The following is a 26,283-nucleotide window of genomic DNA, read 5'->3' as shown; positions in this document are numbered from 1 at the left end:
TGCAGGCTGTACACACGTCATCAGTCTCTCATGCACAATTTTACAAGCACTTGATGATGCCTCGAATTTCCCGGCGGCATCCCTTTTGTGTGGCTGTAAGAACCCCAAAAAAATTCCATGCCTTTTGCGGCCAGTGGTCGTTGTGCCCTTGGGCTGAATATAATATTTATAATTCCCTTCTCCTGGCTGGCACTCCGAAGAACCTCTCACTTACATGGCTCTCCGTCACATTATCAGTTCTTTCTCACAGGCTACAAGTGACGACAGACACATCGGGGACGCAACTGTGCACATCCTTATCCAATTAAAAAAGCGCATATTGAAGATATTGGAAGAACTGCCCACATTTACTTTTCGTCAGCCAACAAGATGAGTAGGCCTAACGAACAGCAAAAGCACTAGCCTATGTCAATCTACTCTCCACCATTGTACAAAAGTTGACCTATTCTGTGCACAAAATAAATATTCCAAACATACTCTGGGACAGTTGTGGGATGCGATAGATCACAAATTAATACAACTACTAGCATCAACAAACCTTTTTTAAGTAATGAGGCTGACGCAACAGATCAGAACATTTAGCTTAAAATGTTGATAAACTATTAGTCTACTTCTTCACATTATAAGCTCAGCAATGTGCACTTGGCAGTAGGCTATAAGGCGAATTAGCAGGTAAACACCATTCTCAAAAGTGACTGCAAATGCGAATTTGCATGTAATGCTTTTACTGTAAAGGTGCATTTTTAGAGTGAAAATTATCTTCCCCAAACTTGAAACTCAAGTTACTTACTGTTGTAAAATGGATTAATGTGCTTAATTTTAACAAGTTATTTGGCCACTTTAGTTGTGATACAAACCTTATCAAAACATATAGGCCTATGGGCTAGGCTACATGAGGTGTGAGACTATGATTTGAAAAAGTAAAAATAAAAAAGGCATCTTGCCTTAAGCTGGGCATCATTCACAAGGGATATGCTAATATTGTCACCCATCAGACTATTCTTGATTTCATCTTGTCTTTACATTTACTAAATAATAAATGTGGACCATTATCATGCACCTGTCTCTAAACAGGGGCAGGGGGAAGAAATACATGTCATCTATGCACTTAAATAGCAAATGGAGGATGCTATTCCCGTGGTTCATTTTTATGCCAGCCAGGTAGGCTATACTCCTGTTGTGAAGAGAAGCAATGTGCTTATATAGTAGGCCTAGCCTATTAAAAGCTGATGGGATCCTCCTCTTTTTAATAGAGGCCATCACTCTGTTTTGTCAAGCAATTGCATAGCATATAGAAATGGTGCACAACATGAGCTCATGGGCTCTCATGAAGTGTTTGATTAGATTTTCGTTTACATTTACATTGGTGCCAGAGTCATTAGAGGAACAATAGAGTCCTGAGTACAAGGCAGTTAGCAAGTTTGGTAGGCTAATAATGACCATCAGCAGCATCAGAGCTTGGAGAAGACTAATTACCGTGGAATTTGACTGCCATCATGACTCGTGACCGCTGTGTGGCGGTAATATTGTCACCATAACAGCCCTAGTGGTGGAACATTATTATTTTATTTTTTTATTAACACATTTTTGTATTAACTCTTTTTTTAATCAACTCTGCATTGCAGTTCTTGACAAACTCAAACCAGTGCTCCTGGCACCTACTACAATACCCTGTTCAAAGGCACTTAAATATTTTGTCTTGCCCATTCACCCTCAATGGCACACATATAAAAACCATGTCTCAATTGTTTCAAGGTTTAAAACCCTTCTTTAACCTGTCTCCTCCCCTTAATCTACACTGATTGAAGTGGATTTAACAAGTGATATCAATAAGGGATCATAGCCTTCACCTGGATAGTCTATGTCATGGAAAGAGCCTGTCTCCTGAGAACAACTGGAGTGAGAGAGAGGAAAATAAGATGTCAGAAAATGTCACTGTCACACCCTGATATGTTTCACCTGTCTTGTGCTTGTCTCCATCCCCCACCAGGTGTCTCCTATTTTTCCCCCATTATCCCCTGTGTATTTATACCTGTGTTTTCTGTTTGTCTGTTGCCAGTTCGTCTTGTCTCGTCAAGTCGTCCCAGCGTGTTTTCCGTGTGTTACCTACTCTCTAGTTTGGTTTTCTAGTCTTCCCGGTTCAGACGTTTCTGCCTGCCCTGAGCCTGCCTGGCGTTCTGTCCCTTGTTGACTCTTCCTTGGATTACGAACCTCTGCTTGCCCTCGACCTGCCCTTTTGCCTGACCCTTTGTGATAATAAATATTCTGAGAACCGTGCCATCCGCCTCCTGTGTCTGCATCTGGGTCATATCCTGAGCCGTGATAGTCACAGAGTTCAATTGGAGTTTAAATGTTTCAACATCTTAATGTTGCATTGAAGGTAACAGTCCATTATAAGACTGATGTAGCTGTATCAAAAGAGGCAACTATGGATAATAATTTAGCCAAATAAGTGATAACACAAGATATGGGACTGGACTGAGCCGAGCTATAGGGCAATTCCACGGTACAGAGTGATGCTGACACTCAGGATTTTCACTTTAAAATGTATGTCAAACAAAAAACAAAGATTTCAAAGTGAAACAAACTATACAACTACAGTGGGGAGAACAAGTATTTGATACACTGCCGATTTTGCAGGTTTTCCTAATTACAAAGCATGTAGAGGTCTGTCATTTTTTATCATAGGTACATTTCAACTGTGAGAGACTGAATCTAAAACAAAAATCCAGAAAATCACATTGTATGATTTTTAAGTAATTAATTTGCATTTTATTGCATGACATAAGTATTTGATCACCTACCAACCAGTAAGAATTCCGGCTCTCACAGACCTGTTCGTTTTTCTTTAAGAAGCCCTCCTGTTCTCCACTCATTACCTGTATTAACTGCACCTGCTTGAACTCGTTACCTGTATAAAAGACACCTGTCCACACACTCAATCAAACAGACTCCAACCTCTCCACAATGGCCAAGACCAGAGAGCTGTGTAAGGACATCAGGGATAAAAATATAGACCTACACAAGGCTGGGATGGGCTACAGGACAATAGGCAAGCAGCTTGGTGAGAAGGCAAAAACTGTTGCCGCAATTATTAGAAAATGGAAGAAGTTCAAGATGACGGTCAATCACCCTCGGTCTGGGGCTACATGCAAGATCTCACCTCGTGGGGCATCATTGATCATGAGGAAGGTTAGGAATCAGCCCAGAACTACACAGCAGGACCTGGTCAATGACCTGAAGAGAGCTGGGACCACAGTTTCAAAGAAAACCATTAGTAACACACTACGCCGTCATGGATTAAAATCCTGCAGCGCACGCAAGGTCCCCCTGCTCAAGCCAGCACATGTCAAGGCCCGCCTGAAGTTTGCCAATGACCATCTGGATGATCCAGAGGAGGAATGGGAGAAGGTCATGTGGTCTGATGAGACAAAAATTGAGCTTTTTGGTCTAAACTCCACTTGCCGTGTTTGGAGGAAGAAGAAGGATGAGTACAACCCCAAGAACACCATCCCAACCATGAAGCATGGAGGTGGAAACATCATTCTTTGTGGATGCTTTTCTGCAAAGGGGACAGGACGACTGCACCGTATTGAGGGGAGGATGGATGGGGCCATGTATCGCGAGATCTTGGCCAACAACCTCCTTCCCTCAGTAAGAGCATTGAAGTTGGGTCGTGGCTGGGTCTTCCAGCCTGACAACGACCCAAAACACACAGCCAGGGCAACTAAGGAGTGGCTCCCTAAGAAGCATCTCAAGGTCCTGGAGTGGCCTAGCCAGTCTCCAGACCTGAACCCAATAGAAAATCTTTGGAGGGAGCTGAAAGTCCGTATTGCCCAGCGACAGCCCCGAAACCTGAAGGATCTGGAGAAGGTCTGTATGGAGGAGTGGGCCAAAATCCCTGCTGCAGTGTGTGCCAACCTGGTCAAGACCTACAGGAAACGTATGATCTCTGTAATTGCAAACAAAGGTTTCTGTACCAAATATTAAGTTCTGCTTTTCTGATGTATCAAATACTTATGTCATGCAATAAAATGCAAATTAATTACTTAAAAATCATACAATGTGATTTTCTGGATTTTTGTTTTAGATTCCGTCTCTCACAGTTGAAGTGTACCTATGATAAAAATTACAGACCTCTACATGCTATGTAAGTAGGAAAACCTGCAAAATCGGCAGTGTATCAAATACTTATTCTCCCCACTGTATATGCACAAGGACTTCTTGCAACATTTACATTACATTTTAGTCATTTAGCAGACGCTCTTATCCAGAGCGACTTACAGGAGCAATTAGGGTTAAGTGCCTTGCTCAAGGGCACATGATTGCACAATGTGCAATCATTGGTTTGTTTGACATGCTGTATACACTGAACAAAAATATTAACACAACATGCAACAATTTCAAAGATATTACTAAGTTACAGTTCATATAAAGAAATTAGCCAATTTAAATAAATTCATTAGAACCGAATCTATGGATTTCACATGACTGGTAATACAGATATGCATCTGTTGGTCACAGATTCCTTTAAAAAAAAGTAGGATCAGATAACCAGTCAGTATCTGGTGTGAAAACCATTTGCCTCATACAGCACAACACATCTCCTTCTCATAGAGTTGTTCAGTCTGTTGATTGTGGCCTGTGGAATGTTGTCCCACTCCTCTTCAATGGCTATACAAAGTTGCTGGATATTGGCGGGAACTGCAACACGCTGTCGTACACGTCGATCCAGAGCATCCCAAACATGCTCAATGGGTCTGGTGAGTATGCAGGCCATGGAAGAACTGGCACATGTTCAGCTTCCAGGAATTGTGTACAGATCCTTGCGACATGGGGCCGTGCATTATCATGCTGAAACATGAGGTGATGGCGGCGGATGAATGGCACGTCAATGGGATCTCATCATGGTATCTCTTTGCATTCAAATTAGCATCGATAAAATGCCATTGTGTTCATTGTCCGTAGCTTATGCCTGCCAATACCATAACCCCAACTCCACCATGGGGCACTCTGTTCACAACGTTGACATCCGCAAACCACTCGCCCACACAACGCAAAACACGCTGTCTGCCATCTGCACGGTGCAGTTGAAACCGGGATTCATCCATGAAGAGCACACTTCTCCAGCGTGCCAGTGGCCATCGAACGTGAGCATTTGCCCACTTTAGTCAGTTACAACGCCAAACGACAAATGGTCAGATCAAGACCCTGGTGAGGAAGACAAGCACGCAGATGAGCTTCCCTGAGACGGTTTCTGACAGTCTGTGCAAAAATTATTTGGTTGTGCAAACCCACAGTTTCATCAGCTGTCTGGGTGGCTGGTCTCAGACGATCCCGCAGGTGAAGAAGCCGGATGTGGAGGTCCTTGCTGGCATGGTCACATGTGGTCTGCGGTTGTGAGGTCGGTTGGATGTGCTACCAAATTCTCTTAAACAACGTTAGAGGCGTCTTATGGTAGGGAAAATAACATTAAATTATCTGGCAACAGCTCTGTTGGACATTCCTGCAGTCAGCATGCCTACTGTACGTTCCCTCATAACTTAAAACATCTGTGGCATTGTGTTGTGTGACAACACTGGACATTTTAGAGTGGCCTTTTATTGTTCCCAGCACAAAGTGCACCTGTGTAATGATCATGCTGTTTAATCAGCTTCTTGATATGCCACACCTGTCGGGTGGATGGATTATCTTGTCAAAGGAGAAATGCTCACTAATAGTGATGTAAACAAATTTGTCCACAACATTTGAGAGAAATACACTTTTTGTGCGTATGGAAAATATTTTTGTTCAGTATATTTTAAAGTGAAAAATCTGAGTCTCAGCGTATTTGTGAGAGTGCATAATTTCTGAGCCTTGACATGTAGTAAGTATTTCTTCCGGCCAACCAAAATCTTTGCTCTCAAAAGATGTACTGCATGCGGAAATTCACTTGTGCTCGCTCAAAGTCACACTCTCAAGTTTAATTTGCGTGGACCACGCTGGCCTCGTTCTCTCTCGACTCAAGTGTTTGCTCGCGCGATGATGTTTCATCTTGCTTGTGCATGCCATCACACGCCCGTTGAACTTTTGAATCAGATTTGCCCCAAACATAATGCCTTGTATTCAGGATATACAGTGCATTCGGAAAGTATTCAGACCCCTTGAATTTTTTCACATTTTGTTAAGGTACAGCCTTATTCTAAAATTGACAATAACGACAAAGCATAACCAGGTTCTTAGAAATTTTAGCAAATGTATTACAATTTTTTTACGGAAATATATCACATTTACATAGGTATTCAGACCCTTTACTCAGTACTATGTTGAAGCACCTTTAGCAGCGATTACAACCTCGAGTCTTCTTGGTATGACGCTACAAGTTTGGCACACCTGTATTTGGGGAGTTTCTTCCATTCTTCACTGCAGATCCTCTCAAGCTCTGTCAGGATGGATGGGGAGCTTCGCTGCACAGCTATATTCAGGTCTCTCCAGAGATGTTCGATCGGGTTCAAGTCTGGGCCCTGGCTGGGCCACTCAAGGACATTCAGAAACTTGTCCCAAAGCCACTCCTGTGTTGTCTTGGCTGTGAGCTTAGGGTTGTTGTCCTGTTGGAAGGTGAATCTTCACCCCCCAATCTGAGGTCCTGAGCGCACTGGAGCAGGTTTTCATCAAGGATCTCTTCATACTTTTCTCTGTTCATCTTTCCCTCGATCCTGACTAGTCTCCCAGTCCCTGCCACTGAAAAACATCCCCACAGCATGATGCTGCCACCATCATGCTTCTCCATGGGAATGGTGCCAGGTTTCCTCCAGACGTGACACTTGGCATTCAGGCCAAAGGGTTCAATCCTGGTTTCATCAGACCAGAGAATCTTGTTTCTCATGGTCTGAGAGTCCTTTAGGTGCCTTTTGGCAAACTCCAAGCGGGCTGTCATGTGCCTTTTACTGAGGAGTGGCTTCTGTCTGGCCACTCCATCATAAAGGCCTGATCGGTAGAGTGCTGCAGAGATGGTTGTCCTTCTGGAAGTTTCTCCCATCTCCACAGTGGAACTCTGGAGCTCTGTCAGAGTGACCATCGGGTTCTTGGTCACCTCCTTGACCAAGGCCCTTCTCCCCCGATTGCTCAGTTTGGCCAGGCGTTCAGCTCTAGGAAGATTCTTGGTAGTTCCAAACTTCTTCCATTTATAAGCTGACATATGGAATTGTATTAAAATGGGTCATTTAGCTATTGGATTTTTAATTTTATAACCGCTTTAGGTATCAAATACATTTATAAAAAAACGGTTCGACAAAATATTGAATTTGGCCTTTAGTACCAAATACCATTGAAGCGCATTGAATAACAAATTCATAAAATGGCAAAAAAGAGAGTCCAAAAATAAATCATGAGGAATAAGGTTTTGAAGTGTCTAGGAGATATAAGAAATCTCAGGACTTACTTTTGTTTTTTAAAAACATATTTAACCCCTTTTATGGGTTAGACAGAAAACGACCTCCATACTTCCATTCATTTTTTAAACCCAGTACCAGTTACCTTCAGACGAGTCCTGTGACACTTGTGGGGGCCATAGAGCAAAATCGAGAATCTCCCCTTTCCACAGTGGGGTCACATTAGTTTATAGCCCAAACGTTTCGGACGCTACAACCAGAAGTTGGCACATCGATGGTACCAGCTTCAGACAAGTCCACTGACACTTGAGGGGGTCGTAGAGAGTCTCATCTTTCCATAGAGTGGTCATAATAATTTATAGACCAAACCGGAGACTACAGACGTTTTCGTGAGAAGACCGATTTTCGGGATGTCTCATGGTCTGACAAACACTGCTCTAGCTCTGCCACCTTTCACCGCAGACGCAGAAGTTTGACATCAGTGGATGCAGTGGATTGAGACGCATTCAATGCAAAAAACAGATATCTCTAGCGTTGACGGATTTAGATGGGGATTTTCAAAATTATGTTACTTAGCATCAAGTCGACTCTAGACGTTTATTGAAAACAGGATGCATGTTTGGAATATTTTTATTCTGTACGGGCTTCCTTCTTTTAACTCTGTCATTTAGGTTAGCATTGTGGAGTAACAACAATGTAGTTGATCAATCCTCAGTTTTCTCCTTTCACAGCCATTAAACTCTGTAACTATTGTAAAGTCATCATTGGCCTCATAGTAAAATCCTTGATCAGTTTCCTTCCTCTCTGGCAACTGAGTTAGGAAGGACGCCTGTATCTTTGTAGTGACTGGGTGTATTGACACGCCATCCAAAGTGTAATTAATAACTTCACCAAGCTCAAAGGGATATTCAATGTCTCTTTTTGTTTTACCCACCTACCATCTACAGTCATGGTCAAAAGTTTTGAGAATGACAGAAATACTAATTTTCACAAAGTCTGCTGCCTCAGTTTTGATGATGGCAATTTGAATATACTCCAGAATGTCATGAAGAGTGATCAGATGAATTGCAATTAATTGCAAAGTCCCTCTTTGCCATGAAAATGAACTTAATCCCCCAAAAACATTTCCACTGGGGCGGTAGGTAGCTTAGTGGTTAAGAGCGTTGTGCCAGTAACCGAAAGGTCGCTGGTTCTAATCGCCGAGCTGACTAGGTGAAAAATCTGTCTGTGCCCTTGAGCAAGGCACTTAACCCTAATTGCTCCTGTAAGTTGCTCTGGACAAGAGCCTCTGCTAAATGACCAAAATGTACATTTCAGCCCTGCCACAAAAGGACCAGCTGCCATCATGTCAGTGATTCTCTCGTTAACACAGGTGACAGTGTTGATGAGGACAAGGCTGGAGATCACTCTGTCATGCTGATCGAGTTAGAATAACAGACTGGAAGCTTTAAAAGGAGGGTGGTGCTTGAAATCATTGTTCTTCCTCTGTTACCTGCAAGGAAACACGTGCCGTCCTCATTGCTTTGCACAAAAAGGGCTTCACAGGCAAGGATATTGCTGCTAGTAAGATTGTACCTAAATCAACCATGTATCGGATCATCAAGAACTTCAAGGAGAGAGGTTCAATTGTTGTGAAGAAGGCGTCAGGGCGCCCAAGAAAGTCCAGCAAGCGCCAGGACCGTCTCCTAAAGTTGATTCAGCTGCAGGATCGGGGCACCACCAGTGCAGATCTTGCTCAGGAATGGCAGCAGGCAGGTGTGAGTGCATTTGCACGCACAGTGAGGTGAAGACTTTTGGAGGATGGCCTGGTGTCAAGAAGGGCAGCAAAGAAGCCACAAAAACATCAGGGACAGACTGATATTCTGCAAAAGGTACAGGGATTGGACTGCTGAGGACTGGGGTAAAGTCATTTTCTCTGATGAATCCCCTTTCCGATTGTTTGGGGCATCCGGAAAACACCTTGTCTGGAGAAGACAAGGTGAGCGCTACCATCAGTCCTGTGTCATGCCAACAGTAAAGCATCCTGAGACCATTCATGTGTGGGGTTGCTTCTCAGCCAAGGGAGTGGGCTCATTCACAATTTTGCCTAAGAACACAGCCATGAATAAAGAATGGTACCAACACATCCTCCGAGAGCAACTTCTCCCAACCATCCAAGAACAGTTTGGTGACGACCAATGCCTTTTCCAGCATGATGGAGGACATTGGCATAAGGCAAAAGTGATAACTAAGTGGCTCGGGGAACAAAACATCAACATTTTGGGTCCATGGCCAGGAAACTCCCCAGACCTTAATCCCATTGAGAACGTGTGGTCGATCCTCAAGAAACCCACAAATTCTGACAAACTCCAAGCATTGATTATGCAAGAATGGGCTGCCATCAGTCAGGATGTGGCAAATATTGACTCTTTGCATAAACTTAATGTAATTGTCAATAAAAGCCTTGGACACTTATGAAATGCTTGTAATTATACTTCAGTATACCATAGTAATATCTGACAAAAATATCTCATAACACTGAAGCAGCAAACTTTGTGAAGATCAATACTTGTGTAATTCTCAAAACTTTTGACCACGACTGTACTTCTTTGTTCGAGGCATTGGAAAACCTTCCTGGTCTTTGTGGTCAAATCTGTGCTTAAAATTCACTGCTCGGTTAAAGGAACTTACAGATAATTGTATGTGTTAGTTTGTAAACATTTCTAACAACATAATTCCACTTTCACATTATGGGGTATTGTGTATAGGCCAGTGACAAAAAATCTCAATTGAATCAATTTTATGTTCAGGCTGTAACACAACAAAATGTTGAAAAAGCACAGTATGTATTTTTTGTAGGGGGGATGTTTTGTGGACCTATGTGGACGAATGTGTACACCACAGCAGTATATGTATATATACAGTGGGGAGAACAAGTATTTGATACACTGCCGATTTTGCAGGTTTTCCTACTTACAAAGCATGTAGAGGTATGTAATTTTCATCATAGGTACACGTCAACTATGACAGACAAAATTTTAGAAAAATCACATTGTAGGATTTTTTATGAATTTATTTGCAAATTATGGTGGAAAATAAGTTTTTGGTCAATAACAAAAGTTTCTCAATACTTTGTTATATACCCTTTGTTGGCAACGACACAGGTCAAACTTTTTCTGTAAGTCTTCACAAGGTTTTCACACACTGTTGCTGGTATTTTGGCCCATTCCTCCATGCAGATCTCCTCTAGAGCGGTGATGTTTTGGGGCTGTCGCTGGGCAACACAGACTTTCAACTCCCTCCAAAGATTTTCTATGGGGTTGAGATCTGGAGACTGGCTAGGCCACTCCAGGACTTTGAAATGCTTCTTACGAAGCCACTCCTTCGTTGCCCGGGCGGTGTGTTTGGGATCATTGTCATGTTGAAAGACAGAGCCACGTTTCATCTTCAATGCCCTTGCTGATGGAAGGAGGTTTTCACTCAAAATCTCACGATACATGGCCCCATTCATTCTTTCCTTTACACGGATCAGTCGTCCTGGTCCCTTTGCAGAAAAACAGCCCCAAAGCATGATGTTTCCATTGTGGAGAGGTTGGAGTCTGTTTGATTGAGTGTATGGACAGGTGTCTTTTATACTGATAACAAGTTCAAACAGGTGCCATTAATACAGGTAACGAGTGGAGGACAGAGGAGCCTCTTAAAGAAGTTGTTACAGGTCTGTGAGAGCCAGAAATCTTGCTTGTTTGTAGGTGACCAAATACTTATTTTCCACCATAATTTGCAAATAAATTCATTAAAAATCCTACAATGTGATTTTCTGGATTATTTTCTTCTCAATTTGTCTATCATAGTTGACGTGTACCTATGATGAAAATTACAGGCCTCTCTCATCTTTTTAAGTGGGAGAACTTGCACAATTGGTGGCTGACTAAATACTTTTTTCCCCCACTGTATACTTTTGTACCTGTTTCCTCCAGCATCTTCATAAGGTCCTTTGCTGTTCTGGGATTTATTTGACTGTGCCATTAAACAGCTTTGAAAATTCCAGAAAATGATGTCATGGCTTTAGAAGCTTCTGATAGGCTAATTGACATCATCTGAGTCAATTGGAGGTGTACCTGTGGATGTATTTCAAGGCCTACCTTCAAACTCAGTGCCTCTTTGCTTGACATCATGGGAAAATTTAAAGAAATCAGCCAAGACCTCCGAAAAAATATTGTCAGGTGCAGCCTTGGGAGCAATTTCCAAATGCCTGAAGGTACCACGTTCATCTGTACAAACAGTAGTTTGCAAGTATAAACACCATGGGACCACGCAGCCGTCATACAGCTCAGGAAGGAGACGCTTTCTGTCTCCTAGAGATTAACGTACTTTGATGCGAAAAGTGCAAATAAATCCCAGAACAACAGCAAAGGACCTTGTGAAGATGCTGGAGGAAACACTTACAAAAGTATCTATTTCAACAGTAAAACATGTCCTATATCGATATAACCTGAAAGGCCGCTCAGCAAGGAAGAAGCCACTGATCCAAAACCTCCATAAAAAAGCCAGACTACGGTTTGCAACTGCACATGGTGACAAAGACTTTTTGGAGAAATGTCCTCTGGTCTGATGAAAAAAGAAAATTGTGGGCAGAACTAAAAAAGCGTGTGCGAGCAAGGAGGCCTACAAAATTCACTCAACTTATTGTGAGAAGCTTGTGGAAGGCTACCTGAATCGTTTGACCCAAGTTAAACAATTTAAAGGCAAAGTTACCAAATACTAATTGAGTGTATGTAAACTTCTGACCATTGGGAATTTGATGAAATATATAAAAGCTGAAAAAAATCGTTCTCTCTACTATTATTCTGACATTTCACATTCTTAAAATAAAGTGGTGATCCTAACTGAGCTAAGACAGGGAATTTTTACTAGGATTAAATGTCAGGAATTTTGAAAAACTGAGTTTAAATGTATTTGGCTAAGGTGTATGTAAACTTCCGACTTCAACTGTAACTTTAAGAAGAAACTCAATGCAGAGAACTGGAAAACCTTTTTATGTTACTTGCACTTGTATGTGCTACTCTATTGTTGCTAAACAAACATAGCTACCCCTGTCACTGAAATAAAAGTTTGAGGTGTCTCTTATTGAATGTTGCACTTCAGTTGAACCCGATACTGCAACAATGTAGTTCTGTATAGTAGGCTATTTTCCATCCTGTTATGCTAATAGAAAAAAGCAAAACACTACCTCTACATCAGAGAGGGAAGGGCCAACAAAGCTACAATCAATGGTTGGCTAGTCAATATGTCAATCCAACTCAAGATGCAAGGTTTGTCCAATGACAAGTGTAAATCATTTGATTTACTGCCTGAAGCTATACATACCCTACTTTGTGCCATAATAGAGTAAAAATACATACTTTTGAATTGTCCGAATGTGAATTTAGACAATCATTTTGTCAGAATGAATATATAATATATGTTAAACTTATAGAATAAATAGAAATTCAGAATATTAGATTTCTGTTCAGTATTTCTTGTGTTTTGTTTAAGCACGTTATATCAGTCTAAATGTGTAGCATACATTTAACCATACTTTCTAGTTATATCCATATTATTGTTATTGTATCAATAAAACAATGAATTTTCTTCCAAAGTGGTCGTGAATATCTATTTACTTTGAGATACACTGATGAGGCCTGGTTTTGAGCACATAGATAGATGCGTTATCACAACTTAATAACCTAAAAAATACTTTCTTTTTGGAATCGTTTAAGAAATGGAACCAGCGGCCAAACGATTGAAGGCCGATATTCGGACGTTTCTTGACAGCGCAATGTGAGTTTTTATTAGAGTCAGTATAGCAATTCACTACTTATCACACTGACATGGTATAAACAGCTTTACAGGCTTCACTGTCATGGTGCACAGTCAGTACACAACACTATGCTCATCATGTCTTAGCAGGATCAGATGGTGACGTGTGTCCCAGCAGGGTCAGACAGCCAGGGAAGACCAGTCTACAGAGCTGAGGTGAACTGTGCAGTATATTATAACAATCAGTGAATGTATACAAAGTTCCATCTTGAGTTGATGGGTAGGCTACAGTCTGAGATCTGGGAATAATGGTCATTTCAATTATTGAACCATTGATTCTATTATATAATAATAATAATATATAATGTATAAATGTACACCAAGTCAATTCTTTGTCATGCCTCATCTGAGCAGGATCAGATGGTGACGGGGATCTCAGCAGGGTCAAGCAGCCAGGGAAGACCAGTCTGTGACCGCTGAGGTGAACTTTTTCCGATGCAACATTTTATTATCTCGGTGCAGCAAGCACTGGACAAGCCAGAAGCTTCAAAGATTGAAACTATTTTAAGGCAGTCTGACAAACCTCTAAAGTTGATTTCCAAACTGTATCAAGGGTTGATAGAGGCGTTTCCTGATGACACAAAACATGTAATAATAAGCCATTTAGCAGACGCTGTTATCCAAAGCGAATTACAGTCATGCGTGCATACATTATTTATTCTTTTGTGTATGGGTGGTCCCGGGGATCGAACCCACTACCTTGGTGTTACAAGCGCCGTGCTCTACCAGCTGAGCTACAGAGGACCACATGTCATACAAAACTGTGAGGAAGACCTGGGAGACGCTTTTGATGATGATGAATGGATACAGATATGTTTGAATGCCCAGTCATGTTCATATAATTTCAGACATAAATTACTGCAATTTAGGACCATCCATAGAACATACTATATGCCAGTGAAACTGAATATCATGCACAGAAATGTAATTCCTCTGCTGGAGTTGTAAAACACAAAGGGGAACATATTTGCATATGTTATGAGCTTGTGAAGGCTGGCTGAATTCTGGCAGAGACTATGTTATTTTGTCTCAGTATGTCTACAGATTCTCACTTTCCCTGTTTTTGTTTGCTTGGAATTGTTGATACCGGAGGCTGTTATAAGAATAAACTGTGTAACCATAGCATTTATAGCAGCTAAGAAATGCATTGCCATAAAATTGGAAGGTTGGTTATCCTACGACAATGTCACAATGGATGGCAGAAATGTCAAATTATGTATCACTTAATACTAGATTAAGGGTATACTGTGCAACTTTGTTAAGGTCTGGGTGCCTTATGGAATACTATATGACAAAAGGGGTCTATAATGAAAACATTAGATTTTCTTTAGTCAAGCAGTCACAAATATACATATATTTTTTTATGGCACACGAGACCTATCTAATTTGCGCCTGTCTCAGTGGACTAATCCATTGAGGAGGCCGCAGGGATGCCACGGTCCAAGAATATGGGGATTGTGGCTCAGACACACAAGGCACGTCTCTTTCCAGAATGCGCTCTATCTCTCCATTTTGTGGGTATTCATTGTTTCATAACTTCATTCTGTGCATTGTTTGCTATACCTATCAATACCCCTTTTCAAATAGCACCAGTAGTAGCCTACATTTAACGTTCATTCCCATCATTTCAAATCTGCAACATTTATTTGGTTCGTGTAATTTCTGTTAATGCATTGAATATATTATTATTAAAGTAATTTACCGTTCTCAATGTCAGAGTGGACATGTGTTTTGCAGAACTCACAACCTATACTACACTTGTGAGAAACCAGTTTTTGTTTATTTCATTCCTTTTACGAGTCTTGTCAATTTATTCATAATTTTTTGTTTGAAACTCTCCTGTCAATGTTGAGTAAGGACGCGCACCTGATTACCCATATAGAAGTAGTACTAGTCTACCTGTCACGCTCGTCGTAGGGAATAGAGGACCAAGGCGCAGCGTTGCAGGCAAACATACTCTTTATTAAGAGACACGATCAAAACAACAAACGATACGTGACAGTTCACGGTCTACCATAAACAGACTAGAAACAAAATCCCACAAACACGAATGAAAAACAGACTGTTTAAATATGGCTCCCAATCAGAGACAACCAGCTGACAGCTGACACTCGTTGCCTCTGATTGGGAGTCACTCAGGCCAACATAGAAATAAGCAAACTAGAACTCCCAACATGAAATAGAATACATAGATCTACACACCCTGGCTCAACATAACAGTGTCCCCAGAGCCAGGGCGTGACACTACCTGGCCTGCGTGCAATTGTAGGCCTATAAATGTGCCCATTTGGGGATGTCTGATAGTATATCTGATTGCCTTAACTCACCACCACTAATGAGCTGTGGAACTTCTCAAAGTAATTTTTCTTCACCTCAAAGTATGTTTTTAGAATAAAATGAGAATGCCAATAGTTCCTCAAAGTATTTGAACAATATTTCCATCTCTCTCCCTTTCGATAACCACTTGTTGTGAAAGGGAAAAATGTAATGGTCTGATCCAGTGGAAACATCATAAAATACTTCACCCAGTTGATAGCTGATACAATGTCTTGAGTTCCTTGCAGACAGGTCATGCGTAGCCAACATGATTCATAGGATATTTATTTTTATCAGGATAATTTCTTCCTGCAGGCTGCAATGTTTTTACGTGTTGGCTTTATGTAGGCTATTTTTATATAGTTGGCAATGGAAATAAAAGTTACTTTTAGATGTGTATCATTTTCATTTAGATTAAGATTGTAGATTAACCACAGACAATTGTTTTGAGATACGAAGACTATTATAAATTAAAATAAAATGTTCCACGATAATGTGCATATGAAAATTATAACTGGTACGCAGATTTGTAGAAATGGTAAGATAAATTGGCACATAGGGTGTGTCTATATATGGAAAAATACATATTTTAAAATGTCGACAAATCAATTGGTTGAAAGAAAAGCCTACTCTTGGTTGACCAAGATTAGTTTTTGTCAGGTACAGCACTAGTAGAAATGCAGGAAATTAGCATTACATGCACCAAAAAATGTAGGGAGTACCCCCAGGCAGGTTATGTCCCTGCCTTCCCCCCCACTTCTAAAACCAAAGTTGCGCCCTTGGTGACAGGAATCAAGAAATTAGGTGCAGTTTAACCTTGAAACAGTTTTGGCAGAATTTAAGTTTCTTTTTGTTGACTTCTGATATCAGGAAGTGTCCCTGTTGTGGAAGACTATGTAACTAACGTTTCATATCAATGATTTTATGTGCATTACAATTTCTAAAAACTGCCCTTCGGATCTGCTGGAGATTAAGTCCATATATGACAGGGTTTAAGACAGGTGGTACAACAAGGAATTGTACAGCCATTGCATTACGCATACTTAGTGTAATATTGACATTACTATTCCACCCTTGCAGAGAGTCAAACAGGGTTACTGTGATGTAAATAACCATTGTTATTAAATGTGGCACACATGTCTGTGTGAACTTAATCCTTCCCTTAGCTGACTTTACACAATTCCTTACAATCTGACAGTAAGAAAATACAATTAAAAATAACTGTAAAACATGAACACATATTATACATTTGTTCAAAATCGGATTCATGGTAATGGGTAAACATGCATGTTTCAGTATAGATGGAATGTCACAGAAGATTTTATCAATGCGAGATCCACACAAAGGAATTCTGATGGCTAAAATAACTATTATGAGTGCTATAAATAAAGGATAACACCAAGAAAATAAGAGTAACTTTCTAACAGTTAAAGATGTCACAATGTTATGGTATAGTAGTGGTCTGCATATTGCCACATACCTGTCGTAAGACATCACTGTTAGAGTAGACATTTCACACAGGACAGATGTGTATATTACATAGGCTTGAGTCAAACATCCACCATAAGATATCACCTGAACATCTGACTGAAGGTCCAGTAAAAACTTAGGGTAGAAACCTGCAGTTCCATACAAACTATTCACACATAGATTACACAGAAAGATATACATGGGCTCATGGAGGCCTTTCTCCTGAATGATTGTTATGATCAGAGTCAGATTCACAGTGATGATGAGAAGGTATGTGATAAGAGACAAGATAAAATATACCAATTTGTTGTTAAATGTCTCTTGTAAGCCAAAGAGATAAAATAACTTGACTTGGGTTGAGTTCTCCATAGCTTTTCTTAATTTTCTTCCTCTGGTCAATGCAGCAATTCTTAGTCCTTACAAGGCTTGAGTGTGTATGGATGTGAATTAATTCAAGTGTGAATCATTTGATTCTGTTTAGGCTCAGACTAAACACAATAGTTTTTGCAAAACGAATTCACATCTTCCCTCTTATAAAAAAAAAAAGATCCTGATAATATCTGTACATTGTCAGACTTCTGAGGTGTGAAAGAAATAAAGAAACTTGTGTCCATGAAATGTCTTCTTGCTTGAGAGAGGGATACAGCTCCAATAACTTGTCCTGCTAGCCTCTAAATATATCATAGTGTATGCTCACATGGGATTGTAGTTTCAGTGTCAACATGTAACCAATCTATAGAGATGGATCTATATTTAGTCTATGACAAGCAACTCAATTGATTATATTTACTCTATTGATGTATTAACCCAGCAAACAGGGGACGCCGAAGGACATTTGGCATAGTGTTGCACGTGGATTTTTTTGCCCTAGTACTAATAGCTGATTCAAATAATCACAGATTGATTATTAGTTGATTATTTGAATCAGCTAAGTAGTGCTAGGGCAAAAACCAAAACGTTCACCCCTTGGTGTCCACAGGTCAAAGATTGGGAAATGCTGCTTTAAGGGTTTCAGCGAGACGTCATCCCACTGATGACTTTGTTCAATAGTCAGAACTTTGTAGGAACATTAAACCATGACATTAACCTCGGGATCATAAGAGGGCGTTCAGTACAGATAACTGTTTGGTTGCAGTATAACGTTATGATATGGTATACAGATCAAAAATGTACAGTGAGGGAAAAAAGTATTTGATCAACTGCTGATTCTGAGTTTGCCCACTGACAAAGACATGATCAGTCTATCATTTTAATGGTAGGTTTATTTGAACAGTGAGAGACAGAATAACAACAACAAAATCCAGAAAAACACATGTCAAAAATGTTATACATTTATTTGCATTTTAATGAGGGAAATAAGTATTTGACCCCTCTGCAAAACATGACTTAGTACTTGGTGGCAAAACCCTTGTTGGCAATCACAGAGGTCAGAAGTTTCTTGTAGTTGGCCACCAGGTTTGCACACATCTCAGGAGGGATTTTGTCCCACTCCTCTTTGCAGATCTTCTCCAAGTCATTAAGGTTTTGAGGCTGACGTTTGGCAACTCGAACCTTCAGCTCCCTCCACAGATTTTCTATGGGATTAAGGCCTGGAGACTGGCTAGGCCACTCCAGGACCTTAATGTGCTTCTTCTTGAGCCACTCCTTTGTTGCCTTGGCCGTGTGTTTTGGGTCATTGTCATGCTGGAATACCCATCCACGACCCATTTTCAATGCCCTGGCTGAGGGAAGTAGGTTCTCACCCAAGATTTGACGATACATGGCCCCGTCCATTGTCCCTTTGATGCGGTGAAGTTATCCTGTCCCCTTAGCAGAAAAACACCCCCAAAGCATAATGTTTCCACCTCCATGTTTGACGGTGGGGATGGTATTCTTGGGGTCATAGGCAGCATTCCTCCTCCTCCAAACACGCCGAGTTGAGTTGATGCCAAAGAGCTCGATTTTGGTCTCATCTGAGCTCAACACTTTCACCCAGTTCTCCTCTGAATCATTCAGATGTTCATTGGCAAACTTCAGACGGGCCTGTACAGTGGGGAAAAAAAGTATTTAGTCAGCCACCAATTGTGCAAGTTCTCCCACTTAAAAAGATGAGAGAGGCCTGTAATTTTCATCATAGGTACACGTCAACTATGACAGACAAAATGAGATTTTTTTCTCCAGAAAATCACATTGTAGGATTTTTTATGAATTTATTTGCAAATTATGGTGGAAAATAAGTATTTGGTCACCTACAAACAAGCAAGATTTCTGGCTCTCACAGACCTGTAACTTCTTCTTTAAGAGGCTCCTCTGTCCTCCACTCATTACCTGTATTAATGGCACCTGTTTGAACTTGTTATCAGTATAAAAGACACCTGTCCACAACCTCAAACTGTCACACTCCAAACTCCACTATGGCCAAGACCAAAGAGCTGTCAAAGGACACCAGAAACAAAATTGTAGACCTGCACCAGGCTGGGAAGACTGAATCTGCAATAGGTTAGCAGCTTGGTTTGAAGAAAACAACTGTGGGAGCAATTATTAGGAATGGAAGACATACAAGACCACTGATAATCTCCCTCGATCTGGGGCTCCACGCAAGATCTCACCCCGTGGGGTCAAAATGATCACAAGAACGGTGAGCAAAAATCCCAGAACCACACAAGGGGACCTAGTGAATGACCTGCAGAGAGCTGAGACCAAAGTAACAAAGCCTACCATCAGTAACACACTACGCCGCCAGGGACTCAAATCATGCAGTGCCAGACGTGTCCCCCTGTTTAAGCCAGTACATGTCCAGGCCTGTCTGAAGTTTGCTAGAGTGCATTTGGATGATCCAGAAGAGGATTGGGAGAATATCATATGGTCAGATGAAACCAAAATATAACTTTTTGGTAAAAACTCAACTCGTCGTGTTTGGAGGACAAAGAATGCTGAGTTGCATCCAAAGAACACCATACCTACCGTGAAGCATGGGGGTGGAAACATCATGTTTTGGGGCATTTTTTCTGCAAAGGGACCAGGACGACTGATCCGTGTAAAGGAAAGAATGAATGGGGCCATGTATCGTGAGATTTTGAGTGAAAACCTCCTTCCATCAGCAAGGGCATTGAAGATGAAACGTGGCTGGGTCTTTCAGCATGACAATGATCCCAAACACACCGCCCGGGCAACGAAGGAGTGGCTTCGTAAGAAGCATTTCAAGGTCCTGGAGTGGCCTAGCCAGTCTCCAGATCTCAACCCCATAGAAAATCTTTGGAGGGAGTTGAAAGTCTGTGTTGCCCAGCGACAGCCCCAAAACATCACTGCTCTAGAGGAGATCTACATGGAGGAATGGGCCAAAATACCAGCAACAGTGTGTGAAAACCTTGTGAAGACTTACAGAAAATGTTTGACCTGTGTCATTGCCAACAAAGGGTATATAACAAAGTATTGAGAAACTTTTGTTATTGACCAAATACTTATTTTCCACCATAATTTGCAAATAAATTCATTAAAAATCCTACAATGTGATTTTTCAGGATTTTTTTTTCTCATTTAGTCTGTCATAGTTGACGTGTACCTATGATGAAAATTACAGGCCTCTCTCATCTTTTTAAGTGGGAGAACTCGCACAATTGGTGGCTGACTAAATACTTTTTTTCCCCACTGTATATGCGCTTTCTTGAGCAGGGGGACCTTTCGGGCACTGCAGGATTTCAGTCCTTCACGGCGTAGTGTGTTACCAATTGTTTTCTTGGTGACTATGGTCCCAGCTGCCTTGAGATCATTGACAAGATCCTCCCGTGTAGTTCTGTGCTGATTCCTCACCATTCTCATGATCATTGCAACTCCACGAGGTGAGATCTTGCATGGAGCCCCAGGCAGAGGGAGATTGACAGGTATTTTGTGTTTCTTCCATTTGCGAATAATCGCACCTACTGTTGTCACCTTCTCACCAAGCTGCTTGCCGATGGTCTTGTAGCCCATTCCAGCCTTGTGTAGGTTTTCAATCTTTGGAGAGCTCTTTGGTCTTGGCCATGGTGGAGAGTTTTTGGAATCTGATTGATTGATTGCTTCTGTGGACAGGTGTCTTTTATACAGGTAACAAGCTGAGATTAGGAGCACTCCCTTTAAGAGTGTGCTCCTAATCTCAGCTCGTTACCTGTATAGAAGACACCTGGGAGCCAGAAATCTTTCTGATCGAGAGTGGGTCAAATACTTATTTCCCTCATTAAAATGCTAATCTATTTATTTACATTTTTGACATGCGTTTTTTCTGGATTTTTTTGTTCTTATTCTGTCTCTCACTGTTCAAATAAACCTGCCATTAAAATGATAGACTGATCATTTCTTTGTCAGTGGGCTTACAAAATCAGCAGGGGATCAAATACTTTTTTCCCTCACTGTAGCTCTTAGGAAACTTTGTGGTATTTTGTTTTTTTATGTATTACTTTTTACGTTATTAGCTCAGGAAATGTTTTGTGTCATTATATACAGCCGGGAATAACTATTGGATATCAAAGTGGCGGAAACTAACCAGAACTATCAGCATTACGACCAGGAATACGACTTCCCCGAAGCAGATCCTTTGTTCGCTCTCCCCAGAGCAATTGAACTGATTCCAGAGGCCGACCCAAAACATCGCCAGCGGAGGAGAGGCAATCGAGTCGGCCTGCTGGTTCGACTTAGGAGGCGTGCACACCCCCCACCGCTTCCGTGTATATTACTTGCTAATGTTCAGTCTTTGGATAACAAAGTTGACGAGCTCAGGGCAAGGATTTCTTTCCAGAGAGACATCAGGGCCTGTAACATACTTTTTTTCACGGAAACATGGCTCTCTCAGGATACTCTGTCGAAAGCCAGAGGGGTTCTCATTTCATCGCACAGACAGAAATAAATATCTCTCTGGGAAGCAGAAGGGCAGAGTTGTGTGTTTCATGATTAACTATTAATGGTGTAATTGTAGTGACATACAGGAACTCAAGTCCTTTTGTTCACCCGACCTAGAATACCTCACAATCAAATGCCGTCCGTATTATCTCCCAAGATAATTTTCCTCTATTATAGCCACGGCCGTTTATATCCCCCCTCAAGCTGATACCACGATGGCCCTCAAAGAACTTCACTGGACTTTACGCAAACTAGAAACCACATATCCTGAGGCTGCATTTATTGTAGCTTTGTATTTTAACAAAGCAAATTTGAGGACTTGCACTGCTAAAACACTGTACAAATGTTATTCAAACTTCTGGGATGCTTACAAGGCCCTCCCCCGCCCTCCTTTCGGCAAATCTGACCATGACTCCATTTTGCTTCTCTCTTCCTATAGGCAGAAACTCAAACAGGAAGTACCCATGCTAAGGACTATCCAACGCTGGTCTGACCAATCGGAATCCACGGTTCAGGATTGTTTTTATCACGCGGACTGGGATATGTTCCAGGTAGCTTACTAAAATAATTTGGACGAGTACACTGATACGGTAACTGAATTTATCAGGAAGTGTATAGGAGATGTCATACCCACTGTGACTATTAAAACCTACCCTAACCAGAAATCATGGATAAATGGCAGCGTTCGCGCGAAACTGAAAGCGCAAACCACCGCATTTAACCATGACTAGTTGACTAAGAATATGGCAGAATACAAACAGTGTAGTTATTCGATCCACAAGGCAATTAAACAAGCAAAACATCAGTATAGAGACAAAGTGGAGTCGCAATTCAACGGCTCAGACATGAGACGTATGTGGCACGGTCTACAGACAATCACGGACTACAAAAGGAAAACCAGCCACGTCGCCGAGACCGACGTCTTCCTTCCAGACAAGCTAAACACCTTCTTTGTCCGCTTTGAGGATAATGCAGTGCCACCGACTTGGCCCGCTACCAATGACTGTGGGCTCTCCTTCTCCGTGGCCGCAAGGCTGCCGGCCCAGATGGCTTCCCTAGCCGCGTCCTCAGAGCATGCGCAGTCCAGCTGGCTGGTGTGTTTACGGGCATATTCAATCTCTCCCTATCCCACTCTGCTGTCCCCACATGCTTCAAGATGGCCACCATTGTCCCCGTACACTCACCTCTGTCATCATGAAGTGCTTTGAGAGACTAGTCAATGATCATATCACCTCTAACTTACCTGCCACCCTAGACCCACTTCAATTTGCTTACCGCCCCAATAGATCCACAGAAGATGCAATCCTACAACCCTGACAAACCTTTACAGATGCACAATTGAGAGCATCCTGTCGGGCTGTATCACCGACTGGTATGGCAACTGCATCGCCCGCAACCGCAAGGCTCTCCAGAGGGTGGTGCTGTCTGCCCAACGCATTACCGTGGGCATTCTACCCGCCCTCCAAGATTCCTACAGCACCCGATGTCACAGGAAGGTCAAAAAGATCATCAAGGACATCAACCACCCGAGCTACTGCCTGTTCACCCCACTATCATCCAGAAGGTGAGGTCAGTACAGGGGCATCAAAGCTGGGACCGAGAGACTGAAAAACAGCTTCTCTATCAAGGCCATCAGACTGTTGACCTCTCTGGGATCGGTGTCCCTTATACGGGACGGTTGTTGCTGAATATGTGATATGTGACTAGAATGGTGTTGTAAACAACAGCCAACTTTCCGGGACATAGACATGTCTTATATGGACAGAAAGCTTAGATTCCTGTTAATCTAACTGCAGTGTCCAATTTACAGTAGCTATTACAGCAGAAAAATACCATGCTATTGTTTGAGGATAGTGCACAACAACAAAACACTTTTATCACTGCAACTGGTTTGGTACATTCACATCTGAAGGTAAATTATGTACTTACATTCAGTAATCTTGCTCTGATTTGTCATCCTGAGGGTCCCAGAGATCAAATGTAGTGTAGTGTATATTAAACTGTAGGAACTGGTTTCTACAGTTTGACCTGTGACTCCACACCCACTCCGCCTGGCTATCTTGATGTGTGAAGTTCAGTGTCTTTTCTGTAGGGAAGCTAATGATCCATAATTTATGACATTCCTGGGAGTGTGCAAACTTACATTTTGTATTACCATAGCATTTTTGTATGTTCTCTATGGTTATGTACTTGAAAACCAATTCATCACATTTGGGAAAACTCCTGGCAGACTTGATACAAAATATTGTGTAGCGATGTAATTCTTCACTGGATCAGTTTGAAACTTTGCACACACACTCATGCCATCTGGTGGACAACATCTAAACTTCTTTATCTAGAATCCTACATCACTGTCTGGCCTTTCTCTTGTATTTCAAAGATGATGTTTGTATTATCTTTTACCAGATCGAATGTGTTATATTCTCCTACATTAATTCCACATCTCCACAAACTTCAAATTGTTTCCTTTCAAATGATATAAAGAATATGCATGGTCCTGAGCTACAGGCAGTTAGATTTGGGTATGTCATTTTAGGCAAAAATTGAAAAAAAGGGTCCAATCCTTAAGAGGTTTTAAACAGCCATCACTAGCACATTAGTGGCTGCTGCCTATAGACATAGACTAGAAATCATTGGCCACTTTAAGAAATGGAACACTAGCCACTTTAATAATGTTTACATATCTTACATTACTCATCTAATATGTATATACTCTATTATATACTATTCTACGGTATCTGAGTCACTTTAATAATGTTTACATATCTTGCATTACTCATCTCATATGTATAGTTGAATTCAGAAGTTTACATACACCTTAGCCAAATACATTTAAACTCAATTTTTTTTAAATTCCTGACATATAATCCTAGTAAACATTCCCTGTCTTAGGTCAGTTAGGATCACCACTTTATTTTAAGAATGTGAAAGGTCAGAATATTAGTAGAGAGAATGATTTATTTCAGTTTTTAATTATTTAATCACATCCCCAATGGGTCAGAAGTTCACATATGGCATTTGGTAGCATTGCCTTTAAATTGTTTAACTTGGGTCAAATGTTTCGGGAAGCCTTCCACAAGCTTCCCACAATAAGTTGGGTGACTTTTGGTCCATTCGTCCTGACAGAGCTGGTGTAACTGAGTCAGGTTTGTAGGCCTCCTTGCTCGCACACGCTTTTTCAGTTCTGCCCACACATTTTCTATAGGATTGAGGTCAGGGCTTTGTGATGGCCACTCCAATACCTTGACTTTGTTGTCCTTAAGCCATTTTGCCACAACTTTGGAAGTTTGCTTGGGGTCATTGTCCATTTGGAAGACCCATTTGCGACCAAGCTTGAACTTCCTGACTGATGTCTTGAGATGTTGCTTCAATATATCCACATTATTTTCCTTCCTCATGATGCCATCTATTTTGTGAAGTGCACCAGTCCCTCCTGCAGCAAAGCACCCCCACAGCATGATGTTGCCACCCCTGTGCTTCACGGTTGGGATGGTGTTCTTTGGCTTGCAAGCAACCCCCTTTTTCCTCCAAACATAACAATGGTCATTATAGCCAAACAGTTTATTTTTGTTTCATCAGACCAGAGGACATTTCTCCAAAAGGTACGATCTTTGTCCCCATGTGCAGTTGCAAACTTTAGTCTGGTTTTTTTATGGCGGTTTTGGGCGCAGTGGCTTCTTCCTTGCTGAGCGGCCTTTCAGGTTATGTCAATATAGGACTTTTTTTACTGTGGATATAGATACTTTTGTACCTGTTTCCTCCAGCATCTTCACAAGGTCCTTTGCTGTTATTCTGGGATTGATTTGCACTTTTCGCACCAAAGTATGTTCATCTCTAGGAGACAGAACGCGTCTCCTTCCTGAGCGGTATGAAGGCTGCGTGGTCCCATGTTGTTTATACTTGCGTACTGTTGTTTGTACCGATGAATGTGGTACCTTCAGGCGTTTGGAAATTGCTACCAAGGATGAACCAGACTTGGAGGTCTACAATTTTTTTTTCTGAGGTCTTGGCTGATTTCTTTTGATTGTTCCATGATGTCAAGCAAAGAGGCACTGAGTTTGAAGGTAGGCCTTGAAATACATCCACAGGTACACCTACAATTGACTCAAAATTAACCTATCAATTAGTCTATTAGAAGCTTCTAAAGCCATGACATCATTTTCTAGAATTTTCCAAGCTGTTTACAGGCACAGTAAACTTAGTGTATGTAAACTTCTGACCCACTGGAATTGCGATACAGTGAATTATATGTGAAATAATCTTTCTGTAAACAATTGTTGGAATTATTATTTGTGTCAAGCACAAAGTAGATGTCCTAACCGACTTGCCAAAGGTATAGTTTATTAACAAGAAATTTGTGGAGTGGTTGAAAAACGAGTTTTAATGACTCCAACTGTATATACTGTATTCTATACTATTCTACTGTATTTTAGTCCAT

The 26,283-nt window shown here is 41.3% G+C and overlaps 1 protein-coding gene across 1 annotated transcript; it reads right to left on the bottom strand.

The window, feature by feature from the left end:
- Positions 1–2,126: 2,126 nt before the first annotated feature.
- Positions 2,127–17,363, bottom strand: LOC311101553 (olfactory receptor 1D5-like; the record flags this gene model as incomplete). The annotated part of the gene is made up of 3 exons (XM_084142687.1): positions 2,127–2,312; positions 16,476–16,566; positions 16,942–17,363. 3 exons carry the CDS (start codon positions 17,361–17,363, stop codon positions 2,127–2,129), a joined length of 699 nt encoding a protein of 232 aa, XP_083998813.1.
- Positions 17,364–26,283: the final 8,920 nt, after the last annotated feature.

Source organism: Coregonus lavaretus, assembly GCF_964263955.1.
Source record: "Coregonus lavaretus genome assembly, chromosome: 26".
Classification (NCBI taxonomy): Eukaryota; Metazoa; Chordata; class Actinopteri; order Salmoniformes; family Salmonidae; genus Coregonus; species Coregonus lavaretus.
Note: the sequence above shows the minus strand (reverse complement) of the source record. Positions and strands in the feature narration are given on the sequence as shown.